At 46.3% G+C, this 19,887-nt stretch overlaps 1 protein-coding gene across 2 annotated transcripts in view; it reads right to left on the bottom strand.

Moving 5' to 3' along the window:
* The window catches only part of IREB2 (iron responsive element binding protein 2), a 77,004-nt gene that overhangs the window by 9,568 nt on the left and 47,549 nt on the right, over window positions 1-19,887 (bottom strand). For both annotated transcript variants that reach the window (XM_077472291.1, XM_077472292.1), the window contains 5 exons: window positions 18,860-19,019; window positions 14,199-14,334; window positions 13,719-13,803; window positions 13,469-13,625; window positions 72-196 (listed from right to left, as the gene is read on the bottom strand). In XM_077472291.1, coding sequence (XP_077328417.1) covers window positions 72-196; window positions 13,469-13,625; window positions 13,719-13,803; window positions 14,199-14,334; window positions 18,860-19,019 — 663 coding nt within the window. The remainder of the gene's footprint in view (window positions 1-71; window positions 197-13,468; window positions 13,626-13,718; window positions 13,804-14,198; window positions 14,335-18,859; window positions 19,020-19,887) is intronic.

The raw sequence follows: 19,887 nt of genomic DNA, 5'->3' as shown, positions 1-19,887 counted from the left end.
CGGAGAGTCATTAAGCAGGATCTGCCTGCTGTACAGCCATGTCCAAGAAGCCAAAGATTATCTTTTCGTACCTCTATTTTAACTTTTAATTCTTTGAACATAGATGGAATGACTACATTTTCCTCCACTTGTAGAACCTCCTCACGGCTAGGCCAAATGTCCCGCAGAAATATCTTCTTACCTTGAGCATTCTCCCCTAATACAAACAAATAGAAAAACAAAAATGAGCATTCTCACAGCAATGATGTGGCTGTCTACATATACATTTGATTCAATATTCATATCTGAAATATAGTTGTGCCATAAAGGGAAACTGTACCTTGAAAAGTCCAAAGATCAAACTACCACCCTTTTATTCATTTCTATGGGCTACGCAGGGGTAGTACAATAGGGAGGTAACTCCTGACATTTACCTATACAGTAATCCTTTAAAGTTTAATGAGGTTTTCCTCAACCAGGCGGTAAATGAGCTAATTGTAGTTATTCACCTAGGTACTTGCTAAACAGGTCCCTCAGTTTACCCTACTGCTGAATTATTGGCCCGTCCCAGTGCAGGAATAGTAGGATTTTTTTTATACTCACTGTAAAATCCTTTTCTTTGTAATTCACCGACTGACACAGCTTCTTCTCTTTAGACCATTGGGTTGTTATGCCACCTTCAGGAGAAGACTAGGCATTACATGTTAACATGGGATAATAAAAATAGAACTTTCTAGTTCTGACCAAGGGGTGGTCCCTTAGGTAACAACCCCTCAGCATTCTACTGCAGCCCCAGTATGTCAACAAGCAGTATAACGCAAATAAAAATATGAGGGGCGGGTGCTGTGACAGTCGGTGAATTACAGAGAAAAGGATTTTACGGTGAGTAAAAATCCTATTTTCTTATATTCACCGATTGACACAGCTTCTTCTCTTTAGACTATTGGGACATCCCCAAGCAGTGCCAAAAACGAGGGGTGGGAAAATAGCATAAAACTTCATCCACCATGGCATGTAGGAGCTAGTACAAACTTTACCCACAAAAAACTACAGTATGTGGAAAAACCACCACAAAAAAACAGGGTGCTCCTCAGCGGAGCACTACTACCCTCAAACCACACCAAAAACTGTGGTAACGAATGCAACAGTGCATTAACTTAAAAAGGTACTGCATTTTTACCCCCCAAAAAACAGGAAAAAAGGAAAAATTGCATATGCAATTGCAACTATACAGCTGTCTGCAAAACTTTGCGGCCAAAACAGGCATCACCTGATGCACTGACATGTACCTTGTAGAACTTTGTAAACGTGTGGACATACTACTAGGTCGCCACTTTACACACTTGAGCGACAGACACTTGACGCCGGAAGGTCCAAGACGTTCCGATTGCTCTCGTGGAGTGGGCCGTGACCGTAAAGGGTGGCACCTGCCTGTTCAAGGCATAGGCTTGCACTACAATCTGTCTGATACACCTGAAATGGTGGCAGACGAGACCGTCATGCATTTCTGTGGACCATCCACAGAAACAAACAGTGAGTCTGACTTCCGGAAGGGAACCATGGCAGACAAATACACCTTCAGAGACCAAACCACATCCAGAGCATGAAGAGCCACCTCCTTAGGATGTGTCGGCTTAGGACACAGAGTTGGTAACACAATGTCCTCATTGATGTGAAACGCCAAGACTACCTTCGTCAGGAAAGAGGGTTGCGGACGCAACACCACCTTATCCTTGTAGATAACTAGATAGGGTGACTTGCAGGACGACTTGCAGGACAAGGCCGCCAGTTCCGAAACCCTCCTGGCCGATTCAATGGTCACTAGAAAGACCACTTTCTGGGAAAGAGTCAACAGGGGAAACTGATATTTTCAAACGGCGGTTTCTGAAGCACCAATACCAGGTTCAGATCCCACTGGGGTAACGGTGGACGCACTGGAGGGACTACATATTGCACCCCTTGAGCAAAAGTACTCACTATAGAGTGAGATGCCAGTGGTCTCTGAAAAAGGACAGTCAAAGCTGATATTTGTCCTTTAATGGTGCTTAATGCCAATTTCTGGTCCACCCCTTGCTGAAGAAACAGCAGGATCCTGGATATAGAAAAGGAGCGCGGATGCCATCCTTTCTCCTTACACATGGAGATGCAGGCCTTCCAGGTACGAAAATATCTTCAGAGAAGATTTCCATGCTCTCAACATAGTTGGGATCACCGAGTCCGACAGACCCTGGTTCCTCAACACCTGGCTCTCAATAGCCATGCAGTTAAAGCCAGTGATGGTAAAGTAGAATGGAGAATTGGAACTTGAGACAGAAGGTCCTCTCGCAACGGCAGTCGCCAGGGAGCATCTGCCACCAGGCGCACTAGGTCTGCATACCAAGGACGCTGAGGCCAAATCTGGGGCAACCAGTATTACTGGGATCCTCTGGGTTTCCACTCTGCGAAGCAGGCGTGGTAACAAGTTTCAGTGGATGAAAGGCGTAGATCAGCTGGTACTGATCCCATGGAGCCACCAGCACGTCTGACTCGTCTGCCCATGGATCTCTTGTCCTGTACACGAATCTCGGCACCTTCCGATTGAGACGGGAGGCCAGAAGATCCATGTCTGGTGTGTCCCACCACAAGCACAGTAGCCTGAACACCTACGGATGCAACGCCCACTCTCCTGGATCCAGCATCCGATGACTTAGATAGTCCGCCTGCCAGTTCTCCATACCCGGGATGTAAATGGCCGACAGGGCCGGTACATGGCGCTCTGAACACGGAAGTATGTGAGCGACCTCCCGTGCGCCAGCCGAGCTTCTTGTTCCTCCTTGGTGATTGACGTATGCCACAGCAGTGGCGTTGTCTGACTGGATCCTGATCGGACACCCTTGCAGTGTCATTGACCATGTGGAGAGGCATAGCCCGATCACTCTCAGTTCAAGCATATTGATCGGCAACTTGGATTCCTCCGTCGACCAGAGGCCTTGAGTCGACTGAACTCCCATCACTCCACCCCAGCCGAATAGGCTGGCCTCCGTTGCGATCACCGTCCATTTCAGAGGTAGGAACGACTGAAACACCGGGGACCTCAGCCACCAGGATCAGGGAACCCCTGACTAACTGGCTCACCCGGATCTGTCTCACTTTGTCAAGACCTCCAGAGACCTTGGGTATTTGTCCCATTATGCCAGGATCTCCCTAAAGGGAACTGTGCAAATGAACTTGCCTCAAAAAAGGGTAGATACCATCAGACCCAACACCCATATGTAGATCCGCAGAGGAGCACACCTACCAGATAGTAAATGAAGAAACACTGCATGCCACTTCTGGAGTCTGTCCAAGGGCAGAACACGATGGCCAGAGCTGAAGCCCGGTCAGGCTCAGATAAACCAACGTTCTGGTCGGACCAAAGCAGACTTACAGCAACAGTATAGACGCCAACTGAAATCAGAGAAAGTCGGTATAGAAACTACATTGCTCCTCTGGGTAATCGAGAATTTGGCACAGACGTTCACCCAGTACCATCAACCCCCACTGACGAAACCATGCCAAATCCGGGACCAACACCTCGTGAACAGGAGTGGCAGCCAAATCAAAAGGACCACACCACGCGCCGATAATGCTCTGCACCCACAGCAGACGGAGAATGTGCTGGAGTCGGGCACATAATAGAATGCCTAAGCTTTCGTGAGGTGGTAGAAGTCAGAAAGACCTCATGATGGAGTGCCACCCCTGTGTGGACGGACTCCATCCTGAACTGCTGTACCCACACAAGGCAGGTCAGGGCCTTGAGGTCCAGAATTAGATGTAAAAAATAAATAAAACAGCGCAGCAAAGAAACCTGTGCTATGATATGAAAAAAACACATAAAACATAATTTATTAAATATAAAAAAAACAATGACAAAGACATCTGATCCTCCTGGGATCTTAAAAAGCATAAAATCCATCAATCATAAGAAATACAAACAGAGATGTTTTGTGATAAATCACCCCTGCAGTCTTTTGTATGTGACTTTAAAGTGATGGAAAAGCTGCACTGCCACCGATCAGCTGGATCATGGGGACTTGGTAATTGTACACAATCCTCACCCAAGGGGGGGGAGAAGCAAAAGTTGATAAAGTGCAGATAAATGGAACGCACCAGTCTGACGTATCGTGCTGCCTGTCCGAGCGGCTGGGGGTCACGTGGAAAGCTCAGTGGTAAGGAGGGTTGCCATGCCGACTGGCCTGCTTACATGTTTTGCGCGCATGCGCTTTTTCAAAGCCCTGACCCCCAGCCACTCGGACAGGCAGCACGATATGTCAGATGCGTTGCGTCAGCTGCGTTGCGCTTCAGGTCTCCAGTCACGCCAGGCGGACGCCACCTTGCGTCCAACTTCGGTATTATATAGGACTGTTGAACAGGGGAGGTAGGGGAGGGCCCTATACTAAGCTAGCTACCTGAGCGCTATCCCAAAAAGTCAGGGGGGGGGGGGAGGGGGGTCCCACCCACCGGGATCCCCCTCTCCTAGGTCCACATAGGGGCACAGACAGCGGCCCCTCACTGGGGGCGCAGAGCCCCGCAACTCCACGTCGAAGACGCGGCCTGGTAGGCCGCAAAAGCCACGGGCTACATTTTTGGCCACCCGCCACAAGCACGCAGCCTGGGCCAATCCTGAACGGACACTTGGACGGTAGGCCGCAAAGCTGCAGCCTAAATTTTCGCATGGCCCGTGGGGCAACCGGACCAATGAGAGCTGGTAGTCCGCAAAAGCTGCGGGCTAGATTTTTGGCTACCTGCCAGGAGCAAGCAGCCCGCGGAGGGGACCGGACCGGCCCTGAGCCCTGGATGGACACTCGGCTGGTAGGCAGCAAAGTCACGGCCTAAATTAGTCAGCAAGACCCCCAATCACCCGCCTCCCACAGATACCCCACACCAATATGAACCAGAGGGTGGAAAAAAAAGGGCAGTGCGTCCCAAAAAGTCCCTAGGCCGGAAGCCTGGGTCTCACCTGGGAAAGGGGGGGTGGAGGAGAACCCCTGAGGGACTGACCATCCCAGGGAGTACCCGCGTCCCACAACACTCCAGGGAAGGAGAGGAGGGGACTACTTGCCTCTCCAGCGAAATGCGCGGGTAACGCTTCTGGACAGATCCTCCTCGACACCAAAGTGAGGGGCTGTCGGCCATGAGGAACTCTGCGACACAGGCCAAAATCTGGTCATATGCGACCACATGAGACGTTTAACTCGCAGGGCCAGCCCCTGTCCAGTGGGAATATGTCGCAGCCGACAGTGTGTAGCTGCGTCCTGCACACGCTCGCTGGCCAGACTGGGGTGACCCCTGGACCAAGTGTCCAGTCCGTCACCCAGGCCGGCAGTTGATTGGAGATCTCACCGGAAAAAATCCAGGAAAAAACGAAAAATAACAAACAAAAATTCCCAGGACTAGCGGTCCTAGCAGGGAACTAAGTCCTTACTCCTGACTAGGCAGAAAAAAAACTGAATACCTAGAGCAGGGAGGGGGTTATATACTAACTGAGGATGGCCCATGGGAGTGGCCAAATGTTTTTGTTTTTTTTTGTTCTGCCAAGTCCTACTCCTGCGGAGGCGATATAACTATCATGGATAAAGAAGGCTGTGTCTGTCAATAAAAAGGAATGAGAAAAATAGGCTTTTTGTACTCACCGTAAAATCCTTTTCTTTGTTATTCACCGACCGACACAGCTCCTCTCTGTAACTACATGGGTTGTATAGCCTGCCATTAGGAGAAACTAGGCAAAATTGCTACACAATACACAGAACTTTAATCCCGCCCCGGGCTATCAACCCTCCTCCTGCTGCTAGCAGCTTCAGTACGTCAACAAGCAGTATAACGTAGAGAAAAGGAGGGGTGGGTGCTGTGTCGGTCGGTGAATAACAGAGAAGATTTTACGGTGAGTACAAAAATCCTATTTTCTCTTATGTTCACCAACCGACACAGCTCCTCTCTGTAACTACATGGGACGTCCCCAAGCAGTGCCAAACGAGGGGTGAGAGTACTGTGTTTTTATCGAAAAAAACAGGGAAAAAGCTCAATAGCAACTACACGGCTGCCTGCAGAACTTTGCGGCCAAAACCAGGATCAGCCGATGCACTGACATCTACCTTGTAAAACTTGGTAAACATATGGACAGACGACCAGGGCGCCGCCTTACACACCTGAGCGACAGACGCTTGGTGTCGGAAGGCCTAAGACGTTCCGATTGCTTTTGTAGAGTGGGCCGTGACTGGAAAGGGAGGCAATCTGTCTGATCCACCTGGAAATGGTGGCCGACGAGACCGCCATACCCTTCTTAGGACCAGCCACCAAAACAAACAGTGAGTCTGACTTCCGAAAGGAAGCCGTGACAGACAAGTACACCTTCAGAGCCCTAACAACATCGAGAGCGTGAAGGGCCACCTCTTTTGGGTGCTTTGGCTTAGGACACAACGATGGTAAAACAAACAATGTCCTTATTGATATGTAATGCCGAGACAACTTTCGGTAGAAAGAACGGTTGCGGACGCAACACCACCTTATCCCTGTGGATGACCAGATAAGGCGACTTGCAGGACAAGGCCGCCAGTTCCGAAAGCCTCCTGGCGGATGTGATGGCCCCTAGAAAGACCACCTTCTGTGAAAGGGTCAACAGAGGAATCTCCGTGATATTCTCAAACCGCGGCTTCTGAAATGCCGACAACACCAGGTTCAAATCCCACGGAGGCAACGGAGGATGCACCGGAGGGACTACATTGTGCACCCCCTGAACAAAAGTACTCACTAATGAGCGAGACGCTAGGGGTCGCTGAAAAAGACAGCCAAAGCTGAAATTTGCCCCTTGATGGTGCTCAACGCCAACCTCTGGTCTACACCTTGCTGAAGAAACAGCAGGATCCTGGATATAGAGAAGGAGCGCGGATGCCACCCTTTCTCCTCACGCATGGAGATATAGGCCTTCCAAGTACGATGGTATATCTTCCTGGAAGAAGATTTCCGCGCTCTCAGCATAGTCGGAATCACTGAGTCTGACAGACCCCAGTTCCTCAATACCTGGCTTTCAACAGCCAGGCCGTTAAAGCCAGCGATGGTAAAGCAGGGTGAAAGATTGGACCTTGAGATAGGAGGTCCTCTCGCAATAGCAGCCACCAGGGTGCGTCTGCCCCCAGGCGCCCCAGGCCCACTGAGGCCAATCTGGGGCAATCAGGATTACCGGAATCCCCTCGGCTTCCACTCTGCGAAGCAGACGTGGCAACAGTTTCAGTGGAGGAAAGGCGTAGATCAGTTGGTACTGATCCCACGGAGCCACCAGCGCGTCTGCCCACGGATCTCTTGTCCTGGACAGGAATCTCGGGACCTTCCGATTGAGCCGGGAGGCCAATAGATCCACATCTGGTGTGCCCCATTTCAGGCACAGCAGCCTGAATACCGCCGGATGCAATGCCCATTCTCCTGGGTCCAGCATCTGTCGACTCAGATAGTCCGCCTGCCAATTTTCCACCCCGGGATGCAAATGGCCGACAGGGCCGGAACGTGTCGCTCTGCCCATCGAAGTATATGAGCGACCTCCCGAGCAGCGGCAGAGCTTCTTGTTCCCCCTTGGTGATTTATGTATGCCACAGCCGTGGCTTTGTCTGACTGCATCCTGGTCGGACGCCCTTGAAGACACGCCGACCACATGTGGAGGCACAGCCTCAGCGCTCTCAATTCGAGCAGATTGATAGGCAACTTGGATTCTTCAGTCGACCAGAGGCCCTGAGCCAACTGAATCCCCATCACTCCACCCCAGCCGGCCAGACTGGCATCCGTAGTGACCACCGTCCATTTCAGAGGAAGGAACGATTTTCCGGACGGAATCACCGGGGACCTCAACCACCAGATCAGGGAGTTCCTGACAGGCTGGCTCACCTGGATCTGCCGATCCAGGGACAACGGAGATTTGTCCCATTTTGTCAAGATCTCCTTCTGCAGGACTCTGGTGTGGAACTGGGCATAAGGTACTGCCTCGAAAGAGGCTACCATGAGCCCCAGCACTCGCAGGCAAAAGTGGAGTGATGACCACTTGCGGTTCATCAGTTGTTTGACTGCAGATCTGAGAGTCTGCAATTTGTCTGAGGGGAGGAAGACCCTCGCTTCCCTGGAATCCAATAGTAAACCCAGGTACTCCAGACGCTGGGTCGGCACAACCACCGACTTGTTTAGGTTCAACAGCCACCCAAATTCTTGCAGAGTCTGCATGGTGATCGCCACATTCTCCTCTAATTCTGAGGCGGAAGAAGCTCTCAGGAAGAGATAGTCTAGGTAACCCACAATCACGATCCTGCGTTGTTGCAGCAACGCCAATACTGGAGCCAGTACTTTGGTAAAGACTCGGGGGGGTTGATGCCAGGCCAAAGGGAAGAGCCACAATCTGGTAATGGGCTTCTCCGACTGCCAAATGCAGAAATTTTTGATGCCGAAGGCATACGAGTATGTGCAGGTACGCATCCTGGATGTCCAAAGACGCCAGGGAGTCCCCTTGATGGAGTGCAGCGACTGCTGAGCGAACTGATTCCATTCTGAACCTCTGTACTTTTACAAAGTGATTGAGGGCTTTTAAGTCCAAGATTGGACGTACCCCTTCCTTCTTGGGAACCACAAACAGATTTGAGTAGAACCCCTGGAAGCGTTCCAAGTCTGGAACTTGTACAATCACCCCCTGATTGAGCAAGTCCCTTACTGCCCCTAGCAGGGCCTCCCGGCGAACCGGGGACGTGGGTATGCTGGAGGGGAAGAATCTGTTTGGCGGCCAAGAGAAAAACTCTATCTTGTAGCCCGCGGAAATCAGATCACAGACTCATTTGGTCTGATAACCAGGAGGTCCAACGGGCTGCAAACTCCCAAAGACGACCCCCCACCAGAGACACGGGTGGGGGCAAACCTTCATGCGGTAGCACTTTTGTTCACAGGCTTGTTAGGCTTGCAGTTCCAGGGACGCTTCTGACCATCCGTGGGCATCCTGTCGGGCTGAGGTAGTTTTGCCGAAGCACCGTGCGGACGAAAAAGCCGATTGTGAGCGGGAAAAGGAGGGCACTTGCCTGCGGCATGGCTCCTTAGCCTTCCTGGCCTGTGGGAGTAGTGTACTCTTACCACCCGTGGCATTTTTAATAAAGTCATCCAACGAGGCTCCAAAGAGCCGGTCACCAAGGAAAGGAAGATCTGTCAGGGCTTTTTTGGATGCCTGGTCAGCAGACCAGCATTTAAGCCAAATAAGGCATCTCAGCACCAGGGCTGACACTGAGGCCCTGCATGGCAGAGGGAGAGTATCCAGTGCCGCGTCACAAACGTACTTAAGGCCATGCACTAGTTGGTCTGCTAGCTCCACGCAGACAGGGGAGGCATTCTGCTCTCCCAATTCGTGGTGCAAAAGTTTTGCCCACTCAGTCAGTGTCTGCGACACCAGTGTGGATGCCAGTACAGGTCGCACGGCTGACCCCACAACCGTAAACAAGGAACGAGCCACTGCTTCGACCTTCCTGTCCATGGGATCCTTGAATGCAGGAGTCCCCTCAACCGGGATCGTGGTTACTTTATTTAACCTAGATACTGGGGGGTCCATGACTGGAGGAGCCAACCACTTTTTGAGAAGGAAGGCTTTCCTCAAGGGGGTAACGCACTACCAAGTTTTTGGGGACTGAAAAGGTGCACTGCGGGCGACCCCATTCCCTGAAGATGAATTTATCAAAATAAAGTAAAAATACGGGACAAATAGGTCAGGGGTTGACAAATTTGCTTGGAATCTAGGAGCCAGCTAAAAAAAGTTAGGAGCCAGGTCCGTGACGGCGATCTGGACCTGTCCCTGGCCTGACATGGAGACGAGTGAGGGGAAGATAGCCCCCAGCTCCCCACCTGTCTCCAAGTCATTGCCCATAGCTCTTAGAGGGACATTTTTAAATTGCATTTTAGTGTAAATATGAGATGTGAGGTCTCTCTGACCCCAGATCTCATATATAAAAGAGGACCTGTCATGCTTTTTTCTATTACAAGGGATTTTTACATTCCTTGTAATAGGAATAAAAGTGACACACATTTTTTTTTTTTTAAAAGAACAGTGAAAAAAATAAAAATAAAAGTTAAAATAAGAAAAAAAATGTTTTAAATGCGCCCTGTCTCGCCAAGCTTGCGTGCAGAAGCGAACGCATATATGAAAGCGGTGTTCAAACCACACATGTGAGGTATCACTGCGATCGCTAGAGTAAGAGCAATAATTCTAGCCCCAGACCTCCTCTAACTCAAAACGTGCAACCTATAGAATTTTTTAAACGCCGCCTATGGAGATTTTAAAGGGTAAAAGTTTGTCGCCATTCCATGAGCGGGCGCAATTTTGAAGCGTGACATGTTGGGTATCGATTTACTCGGCGTAACATTATCTTTGACAATATAAAAAAAAAAAAATTGGGCTAACTTTACTGTTTTTTTTTTTTTTATTAAATAAAATTTGACAGACAGTATTGCAACGACCACCATTTTACTCTCTAGGGTGTTAGAATAAATAATAAAAAAAATATATATATATATATATATATTTTTTGTTTGTTTTGTTTAGGGGTTCTAAGTAAAGGGATGGAGAAAGACTGGCAGGCAATCCCATTAGCATTGTTGGTTGTAATTCCAACGGCCACCACAAGAGGGCGCCAGATTCCAGAAGGAACCATAGGATCACAGAAGGCCTCAAAGCCGGGGGCTCAATTACCGGCCGCCTGCGGCGCGGCCCGACGCGATCGCGCGCGGGGGGGGGGGGGGGTCCACGGAGACGGGATACCCCCAGCTATGCTGCCCCAGGCGCAAGGTCGCTGATTCTAGTCACCAATGCGACCTGGCGACCGGGTTTTGTCGAGCACTGCCTTAGGCTTGTGGGACCCAAAAGGGACCGGTACATCAGCAGAGGAATCCGCTGGCTCCTGAATCTTCAGGGTATCACGCACAGCTGTGATAAGTGCTCCAACAAGCGCCTTGTCATGCCCAGACCCGGACGGGGGGAATCATACTCACTCTCCGAACGGTCCTGGTCAGCCACATCTGATAGGTCAGAGCAGGGGTCTCCAGCCGCAGAAGGGCCCGAGTCTGCATCAGAGCTCTCCCCAGAGGACGGGGAGGGGGGGGAGGGGCAGGGGCCTCTTATGTGCACCTTTCCTGCCACGTGCCGCCTTTATCTTAGCAACATAGGAGTCAAGGAATGCCGTCAGGGTGTCCATGCGCACCGCGCTAACTGCAGGTGACCCGGTTGCTATAGCCTGGATTTCGGGGGAAGAAACACCAGTTTCTGAAGCCATGCTGACCCTTTCCTGTCTGCCACCTGCAAGGGGACTTAGGACAGTGAAGGTCCCACCCTCCTGCTGCCGCTGTGTGTGTGGGGGGGGGGGGGGTTACTTAGCGATAGACTCACCACCCTGGGGCGTTCTGTGAATGCCAACAATAGTGCCTGTCGTCCCTAGGAGGTTCCCAGATGCAGAGAGGAGAAAAAACTGTCAGCCAAAGCAGCTCTAACAGTGGTGCAACGATCTGCAGAACAGCTTCAGCGTTCAGCACAGAGCCATCCAGTGTCCCACACACACAGTGGATACAGGAAATAAGAGAAAGCACATGTCATGCTGTCACAAGAAGCCAGCGGTGAAGAAAGCATTTAGGCTTTCACAAAATGCCCGCCAAAATAATCAATAGGAATCCTAAGGAAAATGGCTGCTGAAGCTCCCCAGGGGAATCTATAGCTTTCCCAAATGCAAGACGGCCGCCGGAACAGCGCCATGCGGTGAAAAGAGCAAAAATAAAAACGAGTTGCCTGCTGACAGACAGACAACCTCCACAAAACTGCTTTTTCCAGACACGGACCAGGACTGAACAGCAACCGCATAGAGTCCCCACCGGTGAGAAACAGCAACCCCCCCCACACACACACACCGCCCGCAGCACATGCAGACACCCCCCTCAGAGGGGGAAGGGAGGGGCGATAGGGACATGGGAGAAAAGATAAGGAGGCGAGGTGGCCCCCGAATCGACCTCCCAGGGAATGCCCAGCTGCTCCCCCCACCAAAGCAAGGAGAGCCGTACTTACCAGTCCTGAAGAGCTGGGAGACATTCCATCACAGACCTATGCCTGAGCAGTTACAGGGTAGCTGTTGGCCTCGGTATACTGTGATCCAGATATCAGTAGCCCGGTCATATGTATACCCCGGAGCATTGAAGCTCACCGACCACCTCTGGAGCATGAGGTATTTTGTGGCCTGCCGAGCCGTAGCTGCAGCCTGCAGATGCTCGATGGCCGGACTGGGGAGACTACAAGGATATCATTAACCAGCCTGTCACCCAGCTGGCAGTTGATAGAAAATCTCAGAATATCTCATCTTGCGCAAAAAGCAGCAAACCTGCAGTAAAAATATGGACTGAGGGGCCCGCAGGGTTTCCTAGGTCATTCTCCTTGCTAGGCAAAATAAAAACTGAAGCTGCTAGCAGCAGGAGGAGGGTTGATAGCACGGGGCCCGCCCCCCGGGGCGGGATTAAAGTTCTGTGTATTGTGTAACAATTTTGCCTAGTTTCTCCTAATGGCAGGCTATACAACCCATGTAGTTACAGAGAGGAGCTGTGTCGGTCGGTGAATATAAGAGAAAACACATTTCTGAGTGTATGCGCAGGAAATACTTAATTCAGACACCCACTAAAACACACACCGAAGATGCCGAATCCAAAGGAAGTCTGGGCAAGGATGTCAAGGCAAGAGAGCTTGCTGATATCACCTTACTGGAGAGACAGCAAGTATTGGTGACTTTAGTACAGTTTTAAAAAGTTTCTCTGTAAAGCAGCACAATTTCTCACTCTCTCTGGTAATAGACATTACATAAAAATTCCAAGGTTGACAGACTATCTGAAATTATGACTTAAGGTTGCCTCTCCAAAAACTGACCATACCCAATGAGGCATCTCAGGTTTAAATTAGAATTCCTTCCTAACACTACCTAGCCTGAAAATGTCCTACCTGTCCTGCTACCTATGCCAACTAACCTTGTAATAAATAAGCCATCGCTGACTGACACAATGGAGCCAAATCATGTGACCAGACCGGGCTGAAAAAAAGGTAAGTACACACTTTTGTTTGTAACACACGTTAGTCAGCATCAGTAGCAGGAGGGGGAAGGGGACAAACATACTTGAACATTAATATGTGACTTGGAATACCAGTAAATGCCTTAAGTACATTTTTTTCATACATTGTATGACCTATATTGGAGGAATCTCACAATGGCAGTTTACATGTTCAAGCTGGAAAGGGGCCATTTCCATTAATGCAGTATAGCGTACATTGTAGATAGTAATAAATTTTGTAAGGCCTGTAGTCTGCAGTTCCATAATCTCACAAGGTGCCACAGCTCTGTGTGTAGTATGCTGCTTCCGCTATCATTTACACATGAAGCAGATGTACAAACTATGTGTTTTAGAAATATGTATATTATTCAAATTATTATTATAGGCTCACCCAAAGCTTCTGTTTGTAGATCTATATTTACAGTGCCTGCCAAAGCATAAGCAATAACCAAAGGTGGATTAGCCAGGTAATTGGCACGAATGCAACTGCACCGGTTGCCTTCAAAGTTCTTGCTTCCCGAAAAAATGCCACATGCTACCAACTCCCCCTGAAAGTTAAAATGAATACAAAATTTCAGAATATCTAACATTCAGGTTATTCAAATATATCTTTATAATTTACAAACACAAAATCTGCATACCTCTTTAATAGCAGTGACAATTTCCTCTGGTATAGGACTGGAGCTGCCCACACATCTTGAACATCCATAGCCAGTAATGTCAAACCTGGATCAGGGGATGTATAGATAAATATAAGTGCTTTGTTCTCTAATGAATAGATATGCACTTGATTCTGCAGATGCACATGCTATTTACCGGCAATGAGATCACAAAGCTTAAAGTATAAGTTCCAGCCAAAAGGTTTTCTTTTAGCATGAAGGGGGGTTACAATGGTTTTCATGTTTATACTGCTCTGTGTGCTCCATTGGAGACATTTACTGTTTTTTTGGGGATGAAATTCCACTAATGCATGGGTGCCAAGTATTAGCAACTAAAACAAAGTAATAGATTGAAGACAACTTCCCACCAGATCCCAAATGATAACAGGGGACATGCTCCAATTTTGAAGCAGGGTGTGTCTTTCTTTTAAGGTATGATATTAAGCAAAATAAATGACTTACCCTAATTGGGTCAAGAAATTCAGCACACCACTAGCAGTGAGGTAATGAGTAACAGTACCACTTCCAGGAGACATGCTTGTGTTTATATAGGGCTTCACCTTGAGTCCTGCTTCTACAGCTTTCTTCGCTAAAAGCCCTATCAAAAATAATACATGTTAACCTGCTGTACCTTACTTTAGATCTTTAGATTATTACTAATGTTTCAACAGCTAGAAACCATGGAAGTATGCAGAGTGCATTACAAAAATGAAATTGGAAAATAAGACATATTCAACATTTGGTTCAGTGTATAACCATTTCAATAACAGACTCTCCCTCCCCTTCTCCCCCTCCTGTCCAGGCCAAATTTTCAGCTTTCTGCGTTATCACACTTTAAAGAGGAAGTAAACCCTGATGAGTTTACTTCCTCTTTCATTCCCTGCAACGGCAAAGCATAATGGACTACTATGCATCGCATAGTAGTCCATTACGTGTCACTTACCTGACACAGGAGCCAGCGAAGTCACCGCTGTCCCCTGTAGTCCGGCGCATCCATCTTCTCGGTGGGTCTCGCTGCTCTGCCGCTGTCATTCGGCGAAGCCGCAATGACGTCACTCCCGCACATGCGCACGGGAGCCGACACGCGCGGCATCTTCGTCGTTGACGATGCCGCGCTCAGTGCGCCTGCGTGCCACTGTCTATGGCGCATGCGCCGTAGACAGCAGTGCCTGTCTTTCGGCAAATATCTCCTAAACCTTGTAGGTTTAGGAGATATTTCTTGGACCTACAGGTAAGCCTTAATCTAGGCTTACCTGTAGGTCAAAGTGTGTTGTAAGGGTTTACAACCACTTTAAGTGACAATTACTCAGTCATGCAACACTGTACCCAAATAAAATTGTTATTTTTGAGACAAATAGAGCTTTCATTTGGAGGTATTTATTCACCATTGTTTTATTTTTTGCTAAACAAAAAAAAAGAGACAGAAAATTAAAAAAAAAAAAAAGTGTTTTTCCAAGCTTCCATCATAACATTTTGTATAGAGGCAATTTTCCTTCATAACGTTAAGCCAAAATGTATACTGTCAGCCTTCTTTGGTAAAAAAAATTAAAATTATATATATATATATATATATATATATATATATATATATATATATATATATATATATATATATATATATATATATATATATATATATATATATATATTCAGTGCATGTTATTTTGTGTGAAAGGCAGAGAGTCTACAAGCTATGGTACATTTACATATAAAAATAGATCAGTCCTGATACAAGTCCATCCAGTTAAAAAAAAAAAAAAATACACACAATCCCATAAGCCTCATACACACGATCGGACTTAAAACAAACTTTTCTGTGTATTTCTGTCTAAAGGGCGTTGGCCGTGAACTTGGTATGCACACACCTTTGGTCAACTTCTGTATTGTGGTCTGATCTTTTGCATTGGTGCTAAGCATGCGTGTTTGTACTATGGACTTGTGTACACACAATAGGATTTTGCACTATAGGACTTTTGTTGCCGGAAAGTGTCTGTTTGCACAGCGAATATTTGTCCAATGAAAACCCAAAGAGTTTGTCCTATGGAGGGTATATATGATCGGATTTTTCCTTAAAACAGGCAATTTGCATGTTTGCTGTCAAAAAGTCTGATCGTGTGTATGAGCCTATATACACAATTTCTCGCCCACAGTTGATCCAGAGGAAGGCAAAAGCATGATGCAATTTGCTACAACAGGGGAAAAAATTCCCTCCTGATCCCCTGAGAGGCAAATGTATTTTCTCGGACTCAACTTTACCTATAAATGTTAGTACCCAGTTACTTTATGTACATTTAGGAAGGAATCCAGACCTTTTTTTTTTTTTTAAAAAAAGCTCACTGCCTTATTTTATTTTCTGAGGCCCTAAAATGCCAGGATAGTACAAATACCCCCTCCCCCCAAATGACCCATTTTTTTAAATTAGACAGTCTGAGGTATTTAGTAACAGACACGGTACATTTTTTTAAGTTGTCATTTCTTCTCACAGCTTTTTGGAAAAAAAATGTTTTTTTTGTTTTTTAACATTGTCGCCAGTGCAGTACATAGTCGTCATATGAGTGATGTGCCAGTGATCATGGATACCGATTGGTGACAGAATGAAAAAAAAAAAAAAAAAAAAAAAAACTTACCAGAGCAGTGCAGTGTTACTATAGTGATACTGTACTACTCTATGGAGGTGATCGGGATTTTAATTTTAAACACTATGATTGCCTATACCAGCGATAATGATAGTTATAAGCAATCCTTTTTTTATAAATGCCATCCATTTATAGCCATTATGTACTATTAGCTGTTTGCACCACGTGATCACTGACCAATCACAGAGATCGACACAATAGTACACAATGAATGGCTATGAATGAAAGACATTCATTCTGTACAACTGTCACCTGATCGCTGTGATTGGGAGGACATCATATGATATCCTCCTTGATCCAGGGAGCTCCCACCCAACCATCATATTAAAATAGAATGGGCGTGAAGCAGATGAAAACCATGTACATATACACAATTGTTTACTAAATATTTGAGCTTTCATAGTTTGACAGGAATTTTTGTACTTGCCATAAAATCTATTCCATACTGAACTCAGTGGCACACAGGAGACCTATGAAATATTGAGGGTGCACAAATAGGGCCACAAAATAGAATATGAGCCTTCCAAATGTGAACAAAGATGTCAAGATACATACAAGATTGGTGTTTATCCACAAAGAAAAAAAAAAAAGAAGAAAAAAGAAAGAAAAAAAGAGAAAGAGAAAAAAAAAAAAAAAAAAAAAAGAACGAACGGAAAAAAAAAGAAGAACGAAAGAAAGAACAAAAGAAAGAACAAAAGAAAGAACAAAAGAAAGAACAAAAGAAAGAACAAAAGAAAGAACAAAAGAAAGAACAAAAGAAAGAACAAAAGAAAGAACAAAAGAAAGAACAAAAGAAAGAACAAAAGAAAGAACAAAAGAAAGAACAAAAGAAAGAACAAAAGAAAGAACAAAAGAAAGGAGAAAAAAAAAAAAAAAAAAAAGAAAGTTCCTAAAAACTGAATAGGATACAAATCAAAACCTCCTTTTTCTTGTTCCCTTTAAAGTAGGTCTTAAGCCGATAAATTTAGTTTTTGATAGAGTGTGGAAGGGTTAGACATCCTTTCAAGGACCGGAAGTGAAAAAGTTCTCCAATAGTACAGATGGGGTAAAAAAAAACAAAAAAAGCAAAGATGTAGCCTGTCCCCCCCCCCCCTTCTGAAAAAAAAAAAAAAAAGAAAAGGTTTTGGCTTTGGATACTCCTTTAGGTCAACCAAAGAAGGGGGTTCGAGGTCTGACCCTGTAATACAAAGTCATAGTTTAAAGGTCCAAAAGGTAGGGATTTGGTCAGGGTACACAAGAAAAGCGCAGATGAAGCAGAAACTTGGCCGTTGATGAAACAAGAAAGCCAAAACTGGGATGAAGCTGTAATTGAGGCTACCTGAAACAGGAGTGCTACAGCCTCTATAACCCCAAAGCAGAATGTAGAAAATTGCATCAAAGCTCACTCCTTCAAAACAGGGAATCTACCATTTATGCTATTAAAGTCAAAGAATAATGGAAGCGAAGCAGTGGTTCTTGTGAATGTACATAAAAAGACAGTCCCCAAAAGGCCAAGGGAAATTTGTAAAACGCATAGGAATGCTAAAGCCATATCAAGGGTATCCAAGCAGCTGCATTTGTGCTGGAAAACATCTGAGAAGATCAAAAGTCTTAAAGGCCTTAATGCAGTACTAGCAGAGGTATTCCACCCTTGAATTAACACTGCCAGCAGGAATAATCCCTAGATCTAACACAGGAGGGTCAATTAACACAGGTTTTATATCTACTTGGGAACTGAGGTCTTCTTGGTGAATTTTTTTTTTTTTTAAGCATCAGGCTCGGGCATGAAGCCACTTAGAATAATAAGCTGCAATGGGGCTTCAGTTATTTTAAAGGTATAGCACATTATAGGAGGAGCATCTACTTACTGCACTACAGTTTTTAGTTTATTTTTACGGTTTTGTTTCAAAATATTCCACACGAAAGCTACTCATATTTTAAATCTGCATTTAAAGTGGAGGGCCACCCTAAAATAAAAAAAAATTATATTAATAATTTTCAAAAAAAATTCCACGGCACTTCCTCCTTTTCAGCGAGCGGCCCCACTGCCTTCTGGGACATGCGTGTCTCCCAGAAAACAACGGAGCCATTCACAAAGCCCAGCGTGACTTGCACAGTAAGAAACGAGCAGTGAAGTCACAAGGCTCCACTGCCTGTTTCCCTTCGTTAAGATGGAGGCGCCGGCAGCAGATCTGATGGACGGATTGGTCTCAGGAGGCAGACATCGCGGGCTCGCAGGACAGGCAAGTGTACTTATTAAAAGTCAGCAGCTACAGTGTTTGTAGCTGCTGACTTAAAAAAAAATCAAGGCCGGAACACCACTTTAACCCTTTCAGAAGATACATTTTACAAAATAAAAAGTTAATTAGCTGCAGGATTACAGTAAAAACATTCCTATTATTCAGCAATAAACACACATTAATAAACTGTATACAGACTCAGCATTTCCTAAATATTAATAATCAGGAACTGGTGCATAATTATTTTCATCTTTGTTGTATGCATTACCTGCAGTCAGCATGACAGAAGGATTGCAGTTGTTGGTGCAGCTAATCACAGCAGCAATAAGGACACAGCCATGCGACAACAAGTATTCAGAGTTTCCGTAGGTGACTGGGACCACTACTTTCTGCTTTTCTGGTGGAATTTGAAATGCTTTGAAGCCCACCTAGAAAAAGAAGAAATTGTGTTGCCACCTTCAGAGTCCCAACAAGGAATTGCCAAAATAATTTTAAATAGCAAATACAGTTGTTCCCATGGAAACCTGCCAACATATAAAACCTACCTAACCATATTTTATCCACAGTCCAGCTTGCAGGCCATCCATTAAGATTAATGCTACTAAAAACTTAACACTAGTTAAATACAAAATTCTCTAGACAATATAGTTATGCAGCTTTATATATATGCATTGTGACAAAACCAAGACATACAAAAGCACCTACAACCTTAAGCTTGCATATCATATAAAAAAATTCCCTGTGGAACGTGGCAAGTACCCAGAATAATGCCGATATGCAAACAGACCGCTTCCAGAATCACTGGCTCTGACACACCGCCTTCCACATCACTACCGACCCCCAACACTGTGGAGGGTGGACTCTCTGACCAACAATTTGATTAGGAGGGGGCTGCTACAGCCAATGACTATGGAGGGAAAATGCTTTGTGCATAAAATAGCACACAGTGATCCAGACTCCCACAGTACAATACTCTGCAGAAAATGTAAAGAAATGTGCAAGGAAATGCAAAATAATTAATGTAGTTGAGTAACAATTTGTCAGTAGAATAAGCAGAAACATTTGTGGAAATCAATTTCGCCACCTCCAGCGGTGGTCCTGTGCTATCCGCTCACTACTGTTATGTCTAAAACACAGAAGCCTGACTTCTGTATTAGAAGTGACAGAGTTGCTGTCTGGGCCACTGCACTGAAACCTCCCCGGGAGCAGCTGCTGTAATGTACAGAGGAGGTGCCAATGGCATCATTAATGCAGCCTGCAGCATTTCTCACTGCTGCCTGTGACACTAGAGCTGGG

Source organism: Lithobates pipiens, unplaced genomic scaffold (genome assembly GCF_037356315.1).
Source record: "Lithobates pipiens isolate NorthernLeopardFrog02 unplaced genomic scaffold, aLitPip1_a1.2 Scaffold_8, whole genome shotgun sequence".
Lineage (NCBI taxonomy): Eukaryota > Metazoa > Chordata > Amphibia > Anura > Ranidae > Lithobates > Lithobates pipiens.
This window is presented reverse-complemented; position numbering and strand designations above follow the sequence as displayed.